Source organism: Pinus tabuliformis, chromosome 5_2 (assembly GCF_031772625.1).
Source record: "Pinus tabuliformis cultivar Carrire ecotype Pingquan chromosome 5_2, CPIR1, whole genome shotgun sequence".
In the NCBI taxonomy this organism is placed as follows: domain Eukaryota; kingdom Viridiplantae; phylum Streptophyta; class Pinopsida; order Pinales; family Pinaceae; genus Pinus; species Pinus tabuliformis.
Window position 1 is genome coordinate 385573302 of NC_142306.1, and position 17258 is coordinate 385590559.

Genomic DNA, 17258 nt, shown 5'->3' on the forward strand with positions numbered 1-17258 from the left:
CTGGTGACCGGAGCCGGACGATTTTCCGGCCGGTGACGGAAAACGGGCCATTCTACCGCCTAAGTAGACTACTCCATTGATCAATTATATCATTACTAGATTCAATGACTAATTATATCATTATTTAGCATAGTGAACTTTCATATATACTAAGTCAAATGATCAATTATATCATTGTTTAGTATGGTGAATAATTTTAAATTTATGGAAAAAATAAATTTTTAAATTAAACAAGCACTGCTATTTATGATATTAAAATAAATAAAACACATGAACCTTTTCTTGCTGGTAAAAAAAAAATGATAAAACACACTTTAAATACAAAAAGCTGGGTATTTTTTACCCATCAAAAAAATCTTGGAAATTTTCATTAAAAATCGTTACCCAGCAAAGCTTTTTAATATAAAAGTTTTCGGAATTTCATTTAAAACTTTGTACAGATCCTTTTAGAAGTAAAAAAAACATTAAATTCCCTAGAAGAAATGCACATTTTGTGCATCGAACGGAAGTAACCACAAAACCAAATTTGGGTCATGTTTAACCTCTCATAACTTATGGGTTAGATAGGTTAGCTTTATGTGAGCCTCACTTTAACTAAAAATAAAATATTCTGAATTGTTACGCTGGTTAAACGTGATTGTTGGTGATTTAAAAAAAAAGGTCACCACAAACCAAAGAACACTCGTTGCAACACCGGTGAAGATTGTATGATGATTTTTTTCATTGCAACCTCCATTTAATTTTGGTTGTTAACTAAACCAACTTCATCATCTGTGAAATAGGAGGAGAAGAGCCTAACATTATATTAAATACAGAAAAGCCCCCTCTCTCCCTGTCACAATTATCAGATTAACTATATGCAGAGTGGGATTTGCTGCCCTTCTTAGAATCTTCCATAGAGCTCCAAGAACGAGCCCACAAAGAAAAGTATATCGATGATCTCGAGTAATGATCACAGATAAATGCTTATAACTGGCAGCAGCACCACGTACAATTCACAATAACATGTGGTAAACTGAACAGCAGCAAACAAACAAACAATATGCTTTTGCGTTTGTGGAAAAAACTCAAAGCCCAAATGCAGAAAACATGGTGCTATCCCATGACAAAATCAAAATAAGGATCAAAACTTGTTTATACAACGTCTGACACAACTAAAAAATCCCATCTTCCTGACACAGTTCCTTTCTCAGCATCTGTGAGACTAGCTGGCAAGCATCCATACTCAGATCTACTACTGCTGCCAAGGCCACAAAGACTGCAGCATCTTCCATACAATTAACATGTCTCGTGGCTATTTGTACAATGGGCTTGCTGCATTGACGTTCTCCCTGAACAGTAGAACTCATCACAAAGCCTTTATAAACAGGATAGGGGAACTGGCTGAAAGAAAAATCTCCACTGCTGTGAGGACTTGCAACAGGAGAATTGAGGGATGAACATCCTGACCGTCCATTACCCATGTCAATCAGAAACTTCCCTCCCTTCTGGGAACTGATCACTGATTCTGCAAGCAATATCCCATTATTCATGCCAACCAATCCACAGCCCTCTGCCACAAGCTCAAATCTGCAGCCCAAACCGTCACTACCGCCGCGTTCTTTCCAAGCTTCCAGTCGACCCCATGGCGTCCAACTGCCTTCTCCCATATGTCTAAGAATAAGCCAAGCTCCAGGGTTAGAGCGGCTAACCCTATCTGTACCAACTGAAGGAACAAAAGGAGTTACCATTGATGCAGCTGCAACTGGAGACCCAGAAAGATCATGTATCATAACCAACCATCCTTTCCGTACCCTTATATCTCTCTCCCGACTACTACTACAGGAGCTTAACCAGCCCTTATTACTTGAGTCACATTGGATCGATCTGTGACATATAAAAAGCTGTAATCAGAATCAAAAGAAATCAACAAATACAAAAACAGTCTCTAAACCCCTGCTAATAAAACAGAACAAGAACATGCAACCATCCAAAGAAACATCTACATACAAAGGAAAAACAAAAAACAGGCAACAATCCCTTCATACAATCCAAAACATGACAATCTCTTTCCACAACAGAAACGCACTCTCATGGTACAAAACCTTAAAATCTGCTAAAGCAGTTCAACTTTCAAATTTCAAATTTCAAACAAACCACCTCTAATATCCTCCACAAATTTTACATAAAAAAAACATATAAGACATCACCAGGTTTGCTACGGTGGTTAGCTCTTAGAATTTAATCTAAACTGCAGGACAGTCTGACATTAAATATCATAATGGGCACTCTCAACAACCCATTTCCTTAAAATCTGCTAAAGCAACTAAAATTTCAAATTTCAAACAAACCACCTACAATAGCCTACACAAATTTAAAAAAAAAAGGACGACATCACCGGGCTTTGCTATGGTGGTTAGCTCTTAGAATTCAATCTAAACTGCAGGACAGTCTGACATTAATTTTGATAGCATATATACAAATTTTGCATGGGTTTTGATAATGGGTACTCTAAACACCCCATAACTCACAATCTACGCCAGAAGACAACCAACATTCCACCTGATCCACTCATTTATTCAAATTTTAAATTTATGGTTTGATTGGGAGTGGACCACTGGATTTATAGATCAGAAGCGTCACTGGAAATGGGGGCATTTGAGTGTCTAGTATAAGGGCTCGGTTAGATGGTGAAGTGGGAGTGCTTCATATCCCTGTCAAGGTTCACATCCGAGTCAATGTCATCCCTCATGCGCTGTCTTGCTCAAGAAAGCAGGCTGCTTCGAGTGGTTAAGACCAGTTGCATGTATGGATGACTTTGGCAGAATAAGATACCCACCTAGGTGAAGAATTTCTAAGCCATCTACATTCAATTGGAATATTGTTAGATTGGGAAAATGCACACTTGCCACACATTGATACCAATAATAATAGAAAGTCAATTGTAATATTGCCAAAGTGGGAAAGGTGCTCTTGCCACATATTGATGGCAACAATAATAGAAAGCATATTGTGATAACAAATAAGGGATTTAAATTTCACACTAGCGTTCTTTTGAATTGAAGAAATCCTGTATACCAATCTCTAGCTACATACAAAGGAAAAACAAAAAACAAACAACAATCCCTTCATACGATCCAAAACATGACAAACTATTTCGACAACAGAAACACACTCTAATGATACAAATCCTTAAAATCTGCTAAAGCAGTTCAAACTTCAAATTTCAAACAAACCACGCACAATAGCCTCCACAAATTTTTATGTAAAGCAGTTCAAATTTCAAACAAACCACCTACAATAGCCTTCACAGATTTTACATAAATAATATATAAGACATCACCGGGGTTTGTTATGGTGGTTAGCTTTTAGAATTTAATCTTAACTACAGGACAGGTTGACATTAAATATGATAGCATATATAGAAATTTTGCATGGGGTTTGATAATGGGCACTCTAAACACCCCATTTCTTTAAAATCTGCTAAAGAAATTCAAATTTCTAAGTTCAAACAAACAACCTACAATAGCATACACAAATTTTACATTAAAAAAAAATATAGCAAAATAACAAACAGAAAAAAGACACCACCGGGTTTGTTATGGTGCTTAGCTCTTAAAATATAATCTAAACTGCAGGACAGTCTGACATTAAATATGATAGCATATATACCAATTTTGCATGAAGTTTGATAATGGGCACTCTAAACACCCCATTACCCGCAATCTATGCCAGAAGACAGCCAACATTCAACCTGATCCAGTAGTTTATTCAAATTTTAAAGTTATGGGTTGACTGGGAGAGGACCACCAAATTTATAGATCAGAAAATTCACTGGAAATGGGGACATTTGTGTGTCTAATATAAGGGCTTGGTTAGAGATGTTGAAGTGGGAATGCTTCATATCCCTGTCATCAGACTCAATGTCATCCCTCATGGGCTGTCTTGCTCAAGTAAGCAGGCTGCTTCAAGTGGTTAAGACCAGTTGCATGTTTGGGTGACTTTGGCAGAATAAGATACCCACCTAGGTGAAGAATTTCTAAGCCATCTATATTCAATTGAAATATTGCCAGAATTGGGAAAATGCACACTTGCCACACAATGACACAATGATAACAATAGACATAATGATAACAATAGAAAGTCATTTGTAATATTGCCAAACTGGTAAAGGCACGGTTGCCACACATTAATGGTTGATAATAGAAAGCATATTGTGAAAACAAATAAGGGATTTAAATTTCACGGTAGCGTCCTTTTTCATTCAATTCAAAAGAAAATCCTGTATACCAAGCTCTAGAGATTCTGCACAATGTAGTTGAGAGTAAATAATGCGTAGCTAAGAATCAGAGCACCAACCGTGATCTAGAATTCCTGTCGCGGCTAAACTTGTAGCTGAAAATTGGTTGCCGAATATTGCCCTGAATCTGCAAGACCTGCGGACTGCACTGGGGCTCGCCGTCAAAATGGAAAACAAACCTTGGGTCAGGCTCTGCCCGGACGTTCAAGTGAAGCTGAGGTCCCACTTTCGAATCTCCGGCTGAGCTTTTCCCAATAGACACCCACCCATTGTGGAACACGACCAGCCTCTTGTGGGCTCCCTCCAAGTCCAAAGGAACCGAGAATTTACCCAACACCTTTCCCAAGTTCATACCGCAGTTCGAACCCTGCCGGCCTCTGTAAACCGTAATGTCCAGCTGCGGATTCGAAACCCCAAGGCAAGAATAATTCTTGGAAAGCTTCACTAGCTCCGAATGCTCCAGATGAAAACTCGCCACCAAGTTTTGGACATCAGGGGCAGGAGCGTCGACAAAAATGAGAGGAACCGCCGCTATCTGGACTGGGAATTTATCAAATTTGATCTCACAAAAGCAAGGAAATCTTGAAGAATGAATGCCTGCTCTGGTGGGTTTGGAGGCCATGGGGATTCTCAGCGCCAAACCTCCCACCAAGACCTTCACGAATGGGCACGGATCCATTTGTAACAAAAAATAATACTCTCACAGCGTCATCAGATCGAATCCTGTTGAACACACATGGTCTCGAGGCTTCATGGAATCGACTCTCGTAGAGATCTAACCCCCACATATATACGCGCCGGAATAGTTTTCAGGTCGACCTATCGGAGTGACCAGAGATTTGGTTGTCACAGGCTGGAGATGGCGAGAACCGAGAGAAGAGCGGACTAAGTGTCGAGGGTTCGCAACCTGCGGATGGATAAATTTGGCTTCTCCGCAGGGATGACCCAGTGTGAGCTGTGAAGCATGATGCTACTTAAAAAATCTAATAATAATGCAAGGAAAATAAAGGAAAAGGGCGAAAGTAGGTCAGTGGATGGGAGTAGTCTACCGATTTTTTGTCAGGCTACTGGTGAAACCCTAATTCACAAATCTCTGCAATCTCGTTTTCGCTCCCGCCCTGCGAAAAGCGAACATATCCTCCTTCTTGTTCTAGAATGTAAACGAAGTTTGGGTTGGGAGGGGTTTTGTAAAGAAAAGTAAAGTTTTAGCTTTTTTCAAAAATGCTAATTTCATAGTGAAAAACAGTAAATACATTTTTTTATTTTCACATCACTAGTTAAGTAGCTATATAATGTTTTTGGTTCTTGGTTAGGTTGGAAAATATTTATAATAATATAATTTTATGGTTGTTGTTTAAGTTTATTAGGTGTTATTAAAACACTAAATACATTTTTTTTATTTTCACATCACTAAAGAAGTAACTATATAATGTTTTTGGTTATTGGTTAGGTTAGAAAATATTTATAATAATAATAATATAATTTTATGGTTGTTGTTTAAGTTTATTAGGTGTAATTTTTTTTAATTTCAATTTAATAATTTTTAAATGGAAAAATATGATTTTAATTTGGTTGTATTGAAAATATTTATATGTTTTTACATATAACGTGGGTGCAAACAAAGGAGAATATATAGTAAGTCTATTTAATAGTTAATAACAAGTGTTAATTTCTTAAAATTATATGATAAATTTGAAAGGAGTAGGGTATGTATCTTTTTTCGGGTGAAATATATTAAAATTATTGTGTGAATGGGGTTGTAAGACCCTATATTTTCATCCTAGGAAAATATAGTCCTCTCTTAGCCACTTGCATAGTTTAGATTGTCATAAGAAAAGTACGTACATTTTCTTAAGATGTAAACATTTCATTTTAAGCAGTGTCATAATGTGGTTTCAGCGAAGCATTAAAAGATGGAATGAGCATGCACATTTGGGATGCTAGTGTTATATTCAGCTTGAGGCATGATTGCACGTCTAAGAAGACTCTAACAAGGGTTGCAGAGGAGAGGTTGGGGGATTGTAGTCTCACTTAGAAGTGTATACAAGCAAGTTAAGCCCTATGAGAAGTTGTGAAACAAAATTAAGGGATTTGACAAGTTGCACAAAGGCAACTTAGTAGTGGTACTAAGTGAGCAATCCTTGATTCAACTTGATACTCTCTCCTTGGCACTACCACTTTGTAAGATGGAGAAGAAATGTGAAATAGATGTGCAACCCACTAAAGAAGTTGAAGGTTGTTGTAATGTATATCGGTGGTTATGTCATGATGTGAAAGGAAGTGTTGGAACTTGGAAGGTGACCATTAGAGTAGATTTACCATGGAGTGCAAGGAGGTGCAAGGATCTGATAAGGAGGGAACTACACAAATCTAACAAGTAGGCCATATTGGGTTAGGATATTACTATTTTGGGACATCCAAAGTTGAAGGTGCATTTTATGGAGGTGCAGTCAAAGTGCTTGGGTGCGTGCCACAGCGTAAGGGTATCTAGGACTTTTAGTGTGTGTTAGTGGTGTTAGTGCATTCTGTTTGATCAACACTAGCTAGAATGTGTTCCATGAAGGAAAAAATCCCACAAATTTGGGATGACTTAACCATTTGGCATTTAAGGTGTGTTATGTCCTAGTTTTGAGGAGACAATTAGAACCATCTTAGAGTGTGATGGGTTGTGCCATGGACTTAGATCCACTTATATGGGTTGAGGTGTAAAGGTACCATGTGAGTTGAGGAAAATGATTACAATGCTTACCTATATAAAGTGTTTATGATATAAGATTAATAAGTTTTTGTTGGAGAATGGAAGAGGAGGATAAGAAAAGAGAGGCATTAAGGTTTGTTGTAAATCAATAAAAAGGAACGAACTTGTTAATCTTATTAGCAAGATTGTTCAAGTTGTCTCTTCAATAGGAGTGAATTTTGGCTAGGACTAGGGAGTTAAGCATTGATTGGGTACTCTGGAAATCCAAGACCTAACATATCCAAGCTAGTCCATTAAATAGATTCATCTTGGGCAAGGGTTGTTCAGGCTAAGGTGCAAATATCCCCTCTGCACAAACTATTTAACATGCAAATTTGGATCTGATTCTTCAACTTGTCCTGACGATGAACCACACTGGTTGGTTCGAAACGCCTAAACAAATGATATATCTTGTGATTTACGCTGGAAAAATTTCTCGTAAACTACACATTAAGAAAGTTTGTGCACTCCTATATGGATAAACATGCTTATTATCTTTCATGCGTTTCATCAAATATTTAACATATTATTCATCAACTTTATTTAGATATTCATCATCTCCAATTAACAAATATACATTAAGCAAGTTCATGCACTCTTATATCGATAACATGCTTATTATTTTTCATGAGTTTCATTAAAGATTTAACATATTATTCATCAACTTTGGATTTGGCGAGGATGGATTCTAGTATATTACCAAGTGTGTTTTTTTCAATTGTAGTTCTTACTTTCATGATTAATTTGGTTGTAATTTTTACTTCCACGATTAATTTAGTCTAAGTTATCTAGGTAGTCATTAATGATCTATTCAGTGCTATGTGGGGGTTTTACTTTTCAACAAATATGAAGTATCTATGTTACATTGGGACCTAGTGACCTTGTTGAAAAACCCTAGCAAACATCTTTGAAACCATTTACTAGCACTAGTTGAACTTGAGATATCTCAAAAACTAAAAGGAACAAATAAGGGTTGCTTTGCCAATCCACTCATAACCTAATCCACTTTGGTGTACTTATATTCTCAAAGTGAATCAAATACCAAGAATGATCTATGTCTTCTAAAACCTATAATCACATTGTTTCCCTAATAGCAACTAAAAACTTCTATACCCAGTTGTTGAACTTTTGCAACCAATTATAAACCTTCAACAAGAAGTAGTTTTCTAACGAGAATTATTGCCATATCTTCCTTGGTTTTACGAGGAAAAAGAAATAAAATTTCATTTGTTATCAAAGATAAACCAAATTCATTATTTGCATACTTCCAAACCTAGGGTTTCGTATCCAAAGTAGATCCTAACCACATCAATGAAACAAACTTTGTTTTTATGTATCATCCAAACATTATGTACAATTACAGACTCGCCTCTAATCCATTGTTTATAAAAATGTTGAATATTTTCATACATGATATACTGAACAATTGGACAATGAAAATAGTTGTCATCGCTATTCTTCCATTTATATGCTTTTTGCAACTTATTTGAAAGAGCAATTTTGTCCCAACAATTAGACTTGTAGCATAAAGAACATGGTTAATACATATGATTAGACCAAAAACTAGTTACTACCAAAATTCAACCAAAAAAAATATTACTGCATAAAAATAGAATTAAAAACAAAAAATATAAAAACAAAAATTTCCCAAATTAAAAATAAATAAATGATAAACTTTTTTTTACCAAAATTTAGTGATTTTTTTGGTGCTAATACTAACATCACCATTACAACAAGATATTTTTCTAGTGCTAATACTGCCATTACAACAAGATATAAGAGGGATATAATGCAAAAAGCTTAATAATAATATGTATGTAGAAGATGGTATTCAGACTGGTGAATTCATGATAATCAATGGGACTACAGTCAAAATAATTGGATGTTATTTACTTTTTTACATAGATTGTCAAAATAATTGCGTAAATCGGTTTTTTTTAACCAAAATTTAACAAAAACTTTGCTAGTGCTAACATTAGAACCACCATTACAACAAGATATATTTATAGTGTTGACAACACCATTATAGTAAGATACCTCAAGAGAGACAGAAAATCTAAAAAGTATGATAGTAATATGTATCCAGAAGATGGTATTGAAACTAGTAATTGTTCACGAATCCATAAGATTGTAAGGTCATTCTCATTATCATAATCATTGTCATCATCATCACATCCTTGTCATTGTTATTGCCATCATTACATTATCATCATAATCACCATTCATGCCATCATCATCATCATTATGGACATTGTTTGCAATTGTTCATAATTGTAGATGTTGTAAGAAATATCATCAACCCAAAAAATGTGATCAGTGCTAGAAAAGGGTTGTTTAGGACACATTGATATATGTAAGAGAAATAACAACTCTATTTTTGAGAGATGATCGATGATGATCATCATCACCACCATTATCATCGTCATTGTCATTTTTATCATCCTCATCATCATCATTAATGTAATTTCTATCGACATTGTTGTAATCATCATCATCATTCATGCCATTATAGTTTTTGATGATAACCTAGATGAAAATGATGATGATGACACCAAAGATAATGCTTATGATTATGACAATGACAACATCTAAAATTGGGAAGATTCGCCAACGTCATTAGCATCGTCATCATCATAATCATTGCCATCATCATCATTGTCATTGTAACCACTATCGTCTTTATCATCATAATCACAATTCATGTCATCGCCATCATCTTCATTTTCATCATTGTCAATATTATTGACATTGTCATCAATTGTTCATAATTGTCAATGCCATAAGGAATATCATCAATGCAGAAAATATGATGAGTGTTGGAAAAGGGATGAAAAAGCAAACATAGAAATGGGGGCAACAATAGAAGTAAAATTGGATGAAAAGTGGATACAACATAAGTAGATGCACAACAACATGAAAAACCTGACGCAAAAGTGGATGCAAAAGTAGATGCAGTTGTCAATGCAAACTTGGATGCAAACATGAAGGCAAAAGTGGAAGCAAACATGGGTCCAATGGTAGGTGTAAAACTTGGCACAAATTGTGGTGAAACAAATGTGGATGCAACAAGGGACACAAAAGCAGATGCAAAAATGGATGAAACAAAAGTGGATGCAATAGGGGATGCAAACGTGGAAGCAAATGTGGTTGCAATGGTAGGCGCAAGATATGGTGCAACAAAAGTGGATGTAACAATAGACAAAAAAATATGCAAAATAAGATGCAAAAATGGATGTAAAAGTGGAAGCAAACATTGATGCAAGAGGCAAAACAAAATTGGATGCAAAAAATGGATACAATGTAAGTAGATGCAAAAGTAGATACAAAACGAGATGCAAAACCGAATGCATAAACCTGACACAAAAGTGGATGCAAAAATAGATGCAATATTTGATGCAAAATAGGATGTGAACATGGATGCAAAATTGGAAGCAAACGTGGATACAACAGTGAGTGCAAAACATGGTGCAAATTGTGGCATAACAAAAGTGGATGTAATGATAGATGCAAAAAAAGAATCAAAGTATGATGCAAATGAAGATGTAAAAAGGGATGCAAAAAGTGAAATTTAAAATGGGTGCAACAGTGGATGCAAAATTGTGTGCAAAAGTGGATGCAATAGAAGTCGATGCAAAAGTAGATGCAAAACGAGACACGAAACCCGATGCAAATCCTGGTCCAAAATTGGATACAAAAAGGGATGCAAAAATAGATGTAGTAGTTGATGAAAACCTAGACGCAAATGAGGATGCAAAATTATAATCAAAAGTGGGTGCAAAAGGAGGTGCCAAACTAGGCGCTAATTGTGGCACAAAAATATTAGATGCAATAGTGGGTACAATAATAGATGCGAAAGAGGATGTAAATATGGATGCCAAACAAGATGGAAAAGTGGATGCAACAAAAGTAGATGCAAAATTAGATGCAAAACTAGACACAAAACTCGATGTAAAACTTGGCGCAAAAGGGATGCACAAATGGATGAAAAAATGGATGCAAAAAATGATTTAAAAAAGGATGCAAAAGTCGATGCAAAAGTTGATGCAAGTGTAGGTGCAAAAAGTGGATGCAAATGAGGATGAAAAAGTATGTCAAACAAAATTAGGTGCCAAACTTGATGCAAAACCTGGAACAAAACCTGGTGTAAAGGATGACACAAAACTTGGCATAAAATTTGGTGCAAAACGTGGTGCAAAACCTATTGCAATACCTGGTGCTAAACTTGGTGTAAGATTTGGTGCAAAACTTGATGCAAATTTTGTGTCAAGTTTTGCACCATATTTGATAAATGGATGCAAATAGCACCAAAAATGGGCTCTAGATGCAAAAAAAGAAGTAAAAAGGGACGCTAATCGCTGGCTTTGTTGTAGTGAATTCAGTTGTTTTGCCATTTGGCCACCATTCCGAATGTCTCTGGGTGTTTTTAAGGAAGTTATTTAGCTTAACCAGCTATCATGGGTCAATATGAGACTCTGAATAGTATTTCGGTTTCTATTATCCTGGAAATACCGAGTTTGATAGCCAGATCAAGTTATGGGACCTTGCTGCAGGTGAGTCTGCTGCGATAAATTAAAATTTCAAAAATTTATAAATTTCTGATTTTTCACTTTTGCACAGGAAAGAGCTTCAAAGGGTACAATGTTCTGAAAACTGATGCAAACAATAATGGTCATCTCTGTGTTCTGGTAATGGTCATCTCTGTGTTCTGGTAAGTACGAATTACTAACTTCATTTCTGCATATAGTATTCAGTTTAACTCTGGGTAATGCATGATGTTAGCCTTGCCATTTGTTTTACCTCTCAAAACTCTTCTTGAAAAATTTGGACTGGGTTTATTCTGTTTGCTGATCTGACTTTATTTTTATCACAGGTGGCAAGCTGCAAATAAATCTTTTTGCCAAAAATATTCTTAATTCCTTTGTCTGGCCACTTTTCTCAGCCAAACCATCGATTACTGATGGAAAGCGAGAAGTTCATGGATTGGCAGTGTGAGTTAGGCAGGTGAATATATTTCTGTTTTGGCACTATTTTTTTTAATAGAGTTTTCCATAACGTGAATTGTAGATTTATAGTACCTGGAAAACTCATTTTCACCTGGTGCTAATTTCGAATCGAAAGTCAAGTATTTGGGGCTAGCAATAAAGATTTTATTTTCTTGGTAATGTATTAGGTTTAGTACATTGGCATATGTATCTTTCTAACATCACAAACGCTGCAGAACTTCCTATGGGGTCAGAAAGCATTTTGACGATGCAGAAGGCACCGAAGCCAGTAGCATCAAACTGACATATTGTAAAAGGTAATGAACTGACAAAACTGCTATATGTATTCCATTTCAAGCAACCGAGAATATCATCATTGAGTTACCATTTGTTTTGATCAAATTCAGTCTGATCCCTTATAGGGTTTTAATAGGAAACTTCTTGTACCCTGCTGGGTACTTAAAAGTCACCAGTTAGGTTGCTATTCTAAGTAAACAAGTTGAATTCACTTAATAACATAAAAACATGTATCAATTAGCAATTTAGCCCTTGTTTTTCCTGTGGATGCATGTTAAACATGGTTTACGTACATGATCCTAACAATGTCTAAGTTGCAGGAATTGCAGTAATGGTGATGCGGCCAAGCCACACACCCATGAATTTTCTGAGGACACAAAAACTAATGGCACGGAGCCTATAGAATCAGTGGATGCTGAATTCTTCCCATCCAATCAAGCTAATAAAGAGAATAATTCTCTGCAACCTCGACCAAAGTCTTTTACAAAAAAGTTCAAAGAAGATAAACCTGAACAAAAAAGAGGAGCAACTGGCCATGGCAATGGCAGACAAAGACGAAGGCAAGCTCCTAAAGCTGCTTCTGAAAAGGGCAGGGTAAATCAATGTCCAAGGACCCCAAAACGGTAAATCTCAAACTTCTTCCTGGGAAAATGTCAACTTAACAATTTCTTTTAGGGCGAGCTTATTTTGTTAAACTTATGTTTCGGCTCTCCTGTGGCATGCTAGAGTATTCTATGACTTTAAATGTTAGAAATTAAAATGAACCAAAGCATTAAAATAAATATAGACTAAGAATCTTCTCTCCAAATATGAGCTTCTACAAAACTATAAGCGTGCAGATCATTTTCTTTCACAAGTTGATTGTACATTTGGTCAAGGGATATATGGTTTTATATAGGCAAACTACTTTAGTCCCCTGAACTAAAAAAAAAACTATAATGTTAGGCCCTCAAAGGTTTCGTTTTTATTGAAAATTGAATGATTTTCTTCTTTGTGTCCATTTCTTGAATACTTCGTTTCTATGTAAAAGGCAATAAACCTTACATGAAAGTCCCTTAAGATTTGGTACAGAAATTCCCTGCCAACTACAACTTCCTTTTTTTGTAGCTTATATGTGTGCATATGCTAAAATATTTTTATGAAGAGGCTGCTTCAATTAAGGTTGCCAGCATCTGTCTCTTAGCTTGCCAGTGCTCAGAGAGCAGTTGCAAAAATGACCATCTATATATTAGAAACCATGATACCTGCATAAGTAAGTAGTTCAGTCATCTGCATTAGAGTCTTATACATGGAGGCACAATAAAATAGAATATAGCTAGTATTACGTAGTGTGCTTTATAAGAAAGGGCTTTAATTATACCTGTTCTCTGAACATGTCTTTCATACACTCATTACTTGTCTTGTCTAACCAATTGACTTGTCCTGTCTACCAATTGTTTATTAGAATAGCTTGGACCCAATATAACACTAAGATTTCATTTGAGATCTGCCCCTGATGTTAGATATGTCACCTAATTTCCCATTTACTTTTGTCGTCACATACATCATTTCATATGCCATCTGCTTCCGATGTCAGATAGATCGCTTAATTGCACCGATTTCTCACTTAACATAAGTTTCTTGTTTTATGGCGATCATTAAGTACCAGCCTCCTCCAATAAATGCTCCTCATATTGGATTATATCCCCTCTGATCTGATCTTCACGTATTTCAGCTCCATTCCAAATCAATCCGTATATGTACTTACTTCTGCACGTGTCAGGAATTTATCCCGCATTCAACACTTGCGATCTTGCATGGCTTTCCTTATTTGGTTGTACAGTAAAATATTCTCAAAACCCAGTTCCATTCACACTTAAAACCAACTTGCAAACACATTTAACTCTTTTATAAATTGGCAAAAGAAATGCCTAATTTCTCGCTTACAAAAGAAAACCACGTTCTGCACCTAGATATTGACATACATCTCTCTGCTTCACATTACATGGAATCCATTAGCATAAGCCAACTTACTCAACTGGTGGCATTGTTTCTCTTAGCACTTGTTCTCATGACTCTTCTGATTATCGACATCGTAAAAGTAGAAACACAAAGAAAAAAGAAACCAAGAAAACAATAACATCTCGAACGAGGAGCATATGATTCTACAACAAGTACTTGGCATGATTATGGAGTATGTTTGAGTTACAGCTCACATCTTTGTGGAGAGATAGTCAAAATTCTGAATCTCACGCCTATTTTTGCATTATTTTACGCGTTGTCTTAATTCCCCGCTTCCTTGTCTGTTACAGGTCTACGACGGATGCTTCAAATATGCATTTGGATCTGCCATGGTGCTGAAACTCTCATTTTTTATGCTTTTATCATCTCTGCTGGGATGCCGATGATTACAAAACTAGCATATCAAGCTGACAAAGGAGAGGCACTGCAGACTGCCCTGATTGGAAATAACAACGCTCCTTGAATCTAAAGAATCTAAACTCAGGACTGATAAATGTATCATTGATGCCAGTATTCCAGTTTCGTTTTTCCTATATATATGAAAACTTTCTGAAAAGAGTATCAGTCTGCTTCATAGGCATAATGTCTTAATTGTTAGCATTCGTGCTTGTCTTGTATTCTTCACATGTTACAGTCTCTCATAAGAAATGCTTATTTTCAAGGTTTTGCATCCCATCAGATGGTGTTCTCGTCATTTCAAATTATACAAGTATTTTAATGTGCCGAAACCAGTGAGAATGATCTTCTTTTTGTCTTACGTGTACTCAGCCGGAATTGATATTGAATCACTAGTTTTAACTTGATGCAGGGACTTGCTGCCTCGCAGCTTCCCTTGTTCTAATTTACGTGTTTCCTCATGACATTTTTGGCTTTCTTTGTGTCTCCTTAAACTTATTGGTGTATCTTGTTTAATGAGTGATGGTCACGTTATAAAGTAACATATAAACCGTAACATTCAAGGTGGAGGTAGTACCTGGAATCTTGTCTACACAAGAATCTCTAGCCAGGACCAAAGAAGCTTCTTCTATCTAGATTGTGCCAAGTTAGAATGTGGTTGTGAATGGGCAACCGCAAGAAACAATTGAACTTTAAGGGGCTTCCTACTTCCATAACGGAGAGGTAATGTGAGAAGGACATCACTTGGGAAATGGAGGTGATGTGATCATAAGCTTCCTTCGACGAAATCAATCATTCCTAATGTGTCCACCCCACAAAAGCACCTCAAACCTCTGTAAGATGTTAGTGTCCACCATGCAAAGCATGTTACAATACCTTTCCCATTCAGCCACTATTTCCTTTGGTAGACCGATATGCCATTCATGTGGCGAGGAATGAGAAACTGCACGCTGCCTGGACCACTCCCACAAGCTGGCAAGCGTATCTAACCCCTGTGAGTTAAGACCATTAATGATTGAGATATGGAGGAGGTGGATTCCATTGAGGCCTTTGATGGCATCTAGGCCCACTTTTATTATCAGTCGATTACCCACCCTCGAGCATAGATTGTTGCAAAACCAAGGGATGGTGAGCCTGAGACTACTCTAGATTTTTGAAGGATTACTAGCCGAAGGAACCCACTACTACACCAAGGGTACATTTAAGACATTTTTTAAGACAAAAGAAATCTTTTGTCTTAAAAAGTCACTTTTTAGTTTAGTTATTTTACATTAAAATTTAATATCAATTGAATTGTTAAATATAAAATTATTTTAGTTATTTTACATTAAAATTTAATATCAATTGAATTGTCTTAAATATAAAATTTAAGACAAAAAGAGTGTGAGACAAAAATATTTTAAGACAAAACTTTATATTTAAGACAAACATTTTAAGATAAAAATATTTTAAGACAACTTTAAATTTAAGACAAAAACATGATGAGACAAAAATATTTTAAGGCAAATGAGTTTAAGGCAAATATTTGAAGACAAAACTTTATATTTAAGACAAACAATTTCAGGAAAAAATATTTTAAAAAAAAGTTTATATTTAAGACAAAAATAGTTTAAGACAAGTATTTTAAGACAACTTTATATTTAAGGAAATGACCACTTGACAAGAAACTCATTTAAGACAATTAACGATTAAGACAAAAACATATCAATTTAAGATAATATTATCTAACAAGTGCAAAATTGACTCTCATAGTGCACCCTAAGTTCGCCAGCTTGCAGGCTACTATTATCTCGCGCCTTTAATGAGGTTGTTTTTTCACTTACCATTCACATTATCATATATAAAGACAACGATTTGTGAGGCTCTTCGTTTTGTGGGGGTAACCGACTCTGATGAAGATGACAACTTTTCCTTGCAAGATTTCCTCAATATCAATTCTACTTTTGTCCCTTCGATCTTTGTTGATATGAATAGAGAAAAAAATTTGTCATTGAATTTGGCTTGTGAGTCACTTTGGTGCTCACTATCGCAGAGCAGTTGATAAAATAACTAAATTGTGGACTCCTTCTTCTAGTTATGTGATTAAGCCTCGAGTTTAAATTTCCCTTAATATGCATTCCCTTAGACTTTGGATCTATCTCAGGGTAATCTACTACAAGAAAGATTGCATTGTGGACGACTTACAATTAGGTGGGGAGTTGAAGCCCTTCCTTCATTTTTAGTCATCATTAAACACACTCATTGGTAAGTGTACATTGCTTATGTGTATTTCCTTATGGAGTGTGATGAATCTTGTTACATTGTGAATGGTGGAATATCTTGCGTGTTTTTTAATGTAAATGAATGTTTGAGTTTTGACACTCACTATGTCTTCATGATTAGAATGGTGTCATGTATTCACATTATTCTATTCATTACTTATTTATTGTTAATCTTGGTAGGTCCATTCCATTTTCTATTATATAATAAACAACTTTACACCACACAGATTAACCAGGTGGCCTCAACTTGCTCCGAGGGGAAACCGAGTTTGTTGGCCACTCGTCAGTGTTATAAGCTATCCAAA

At 35.9% G+C, this 17258-nt stretch overlaps 2 protein-coding genes across 2 annotated transcripts; one reads left to right on the top strand and one right to left on the bottom strand.

Moving 5' to 3' along the window:
- Positions 1-1078: 1078 nt before the first annotated feature.
- On the bottom strand, positions 1079-4958 carry LOC149159103 (uncharacterized). The gene is made up of 2 exons (XM_089434185.1): positions 4339-4958; positions 1079-1866 (listed from the first exon to the last, which is right to left on the bottom strand). Exons 1-2 carry the CDS (start codon positions 4956-4958, stop codon positions 1155-1157), a joined length of 1332 nt encoding a protein of 443 aa, XP_089290311.1. The 3' UTR covers positions 1079-1154.
- Positions 4959-11646: 6688 nt separating this feature from the next.
- On the top strand, positions 11647-12922 carry LOC149159104 (uncharacterized). Its single transcript, XM_089434186.1, has 4 exons — positions 11647-11724; positions 11887-12017; positions 12235-12315; positions 12616-12922. The coding sequence occupies exons 2-4, from the start codon at positions 11974-11976 to the stop codon at positions 12920-12922; spliced, it is 432 nt and encodes a 143-aa protein (XP_089290312.1). The 5' UTR covers positions 11647-11724; positions 11887-11973.
- The last annotated feature ends 4336 nt before the right edge of the window (positions 12923-17258 follow it).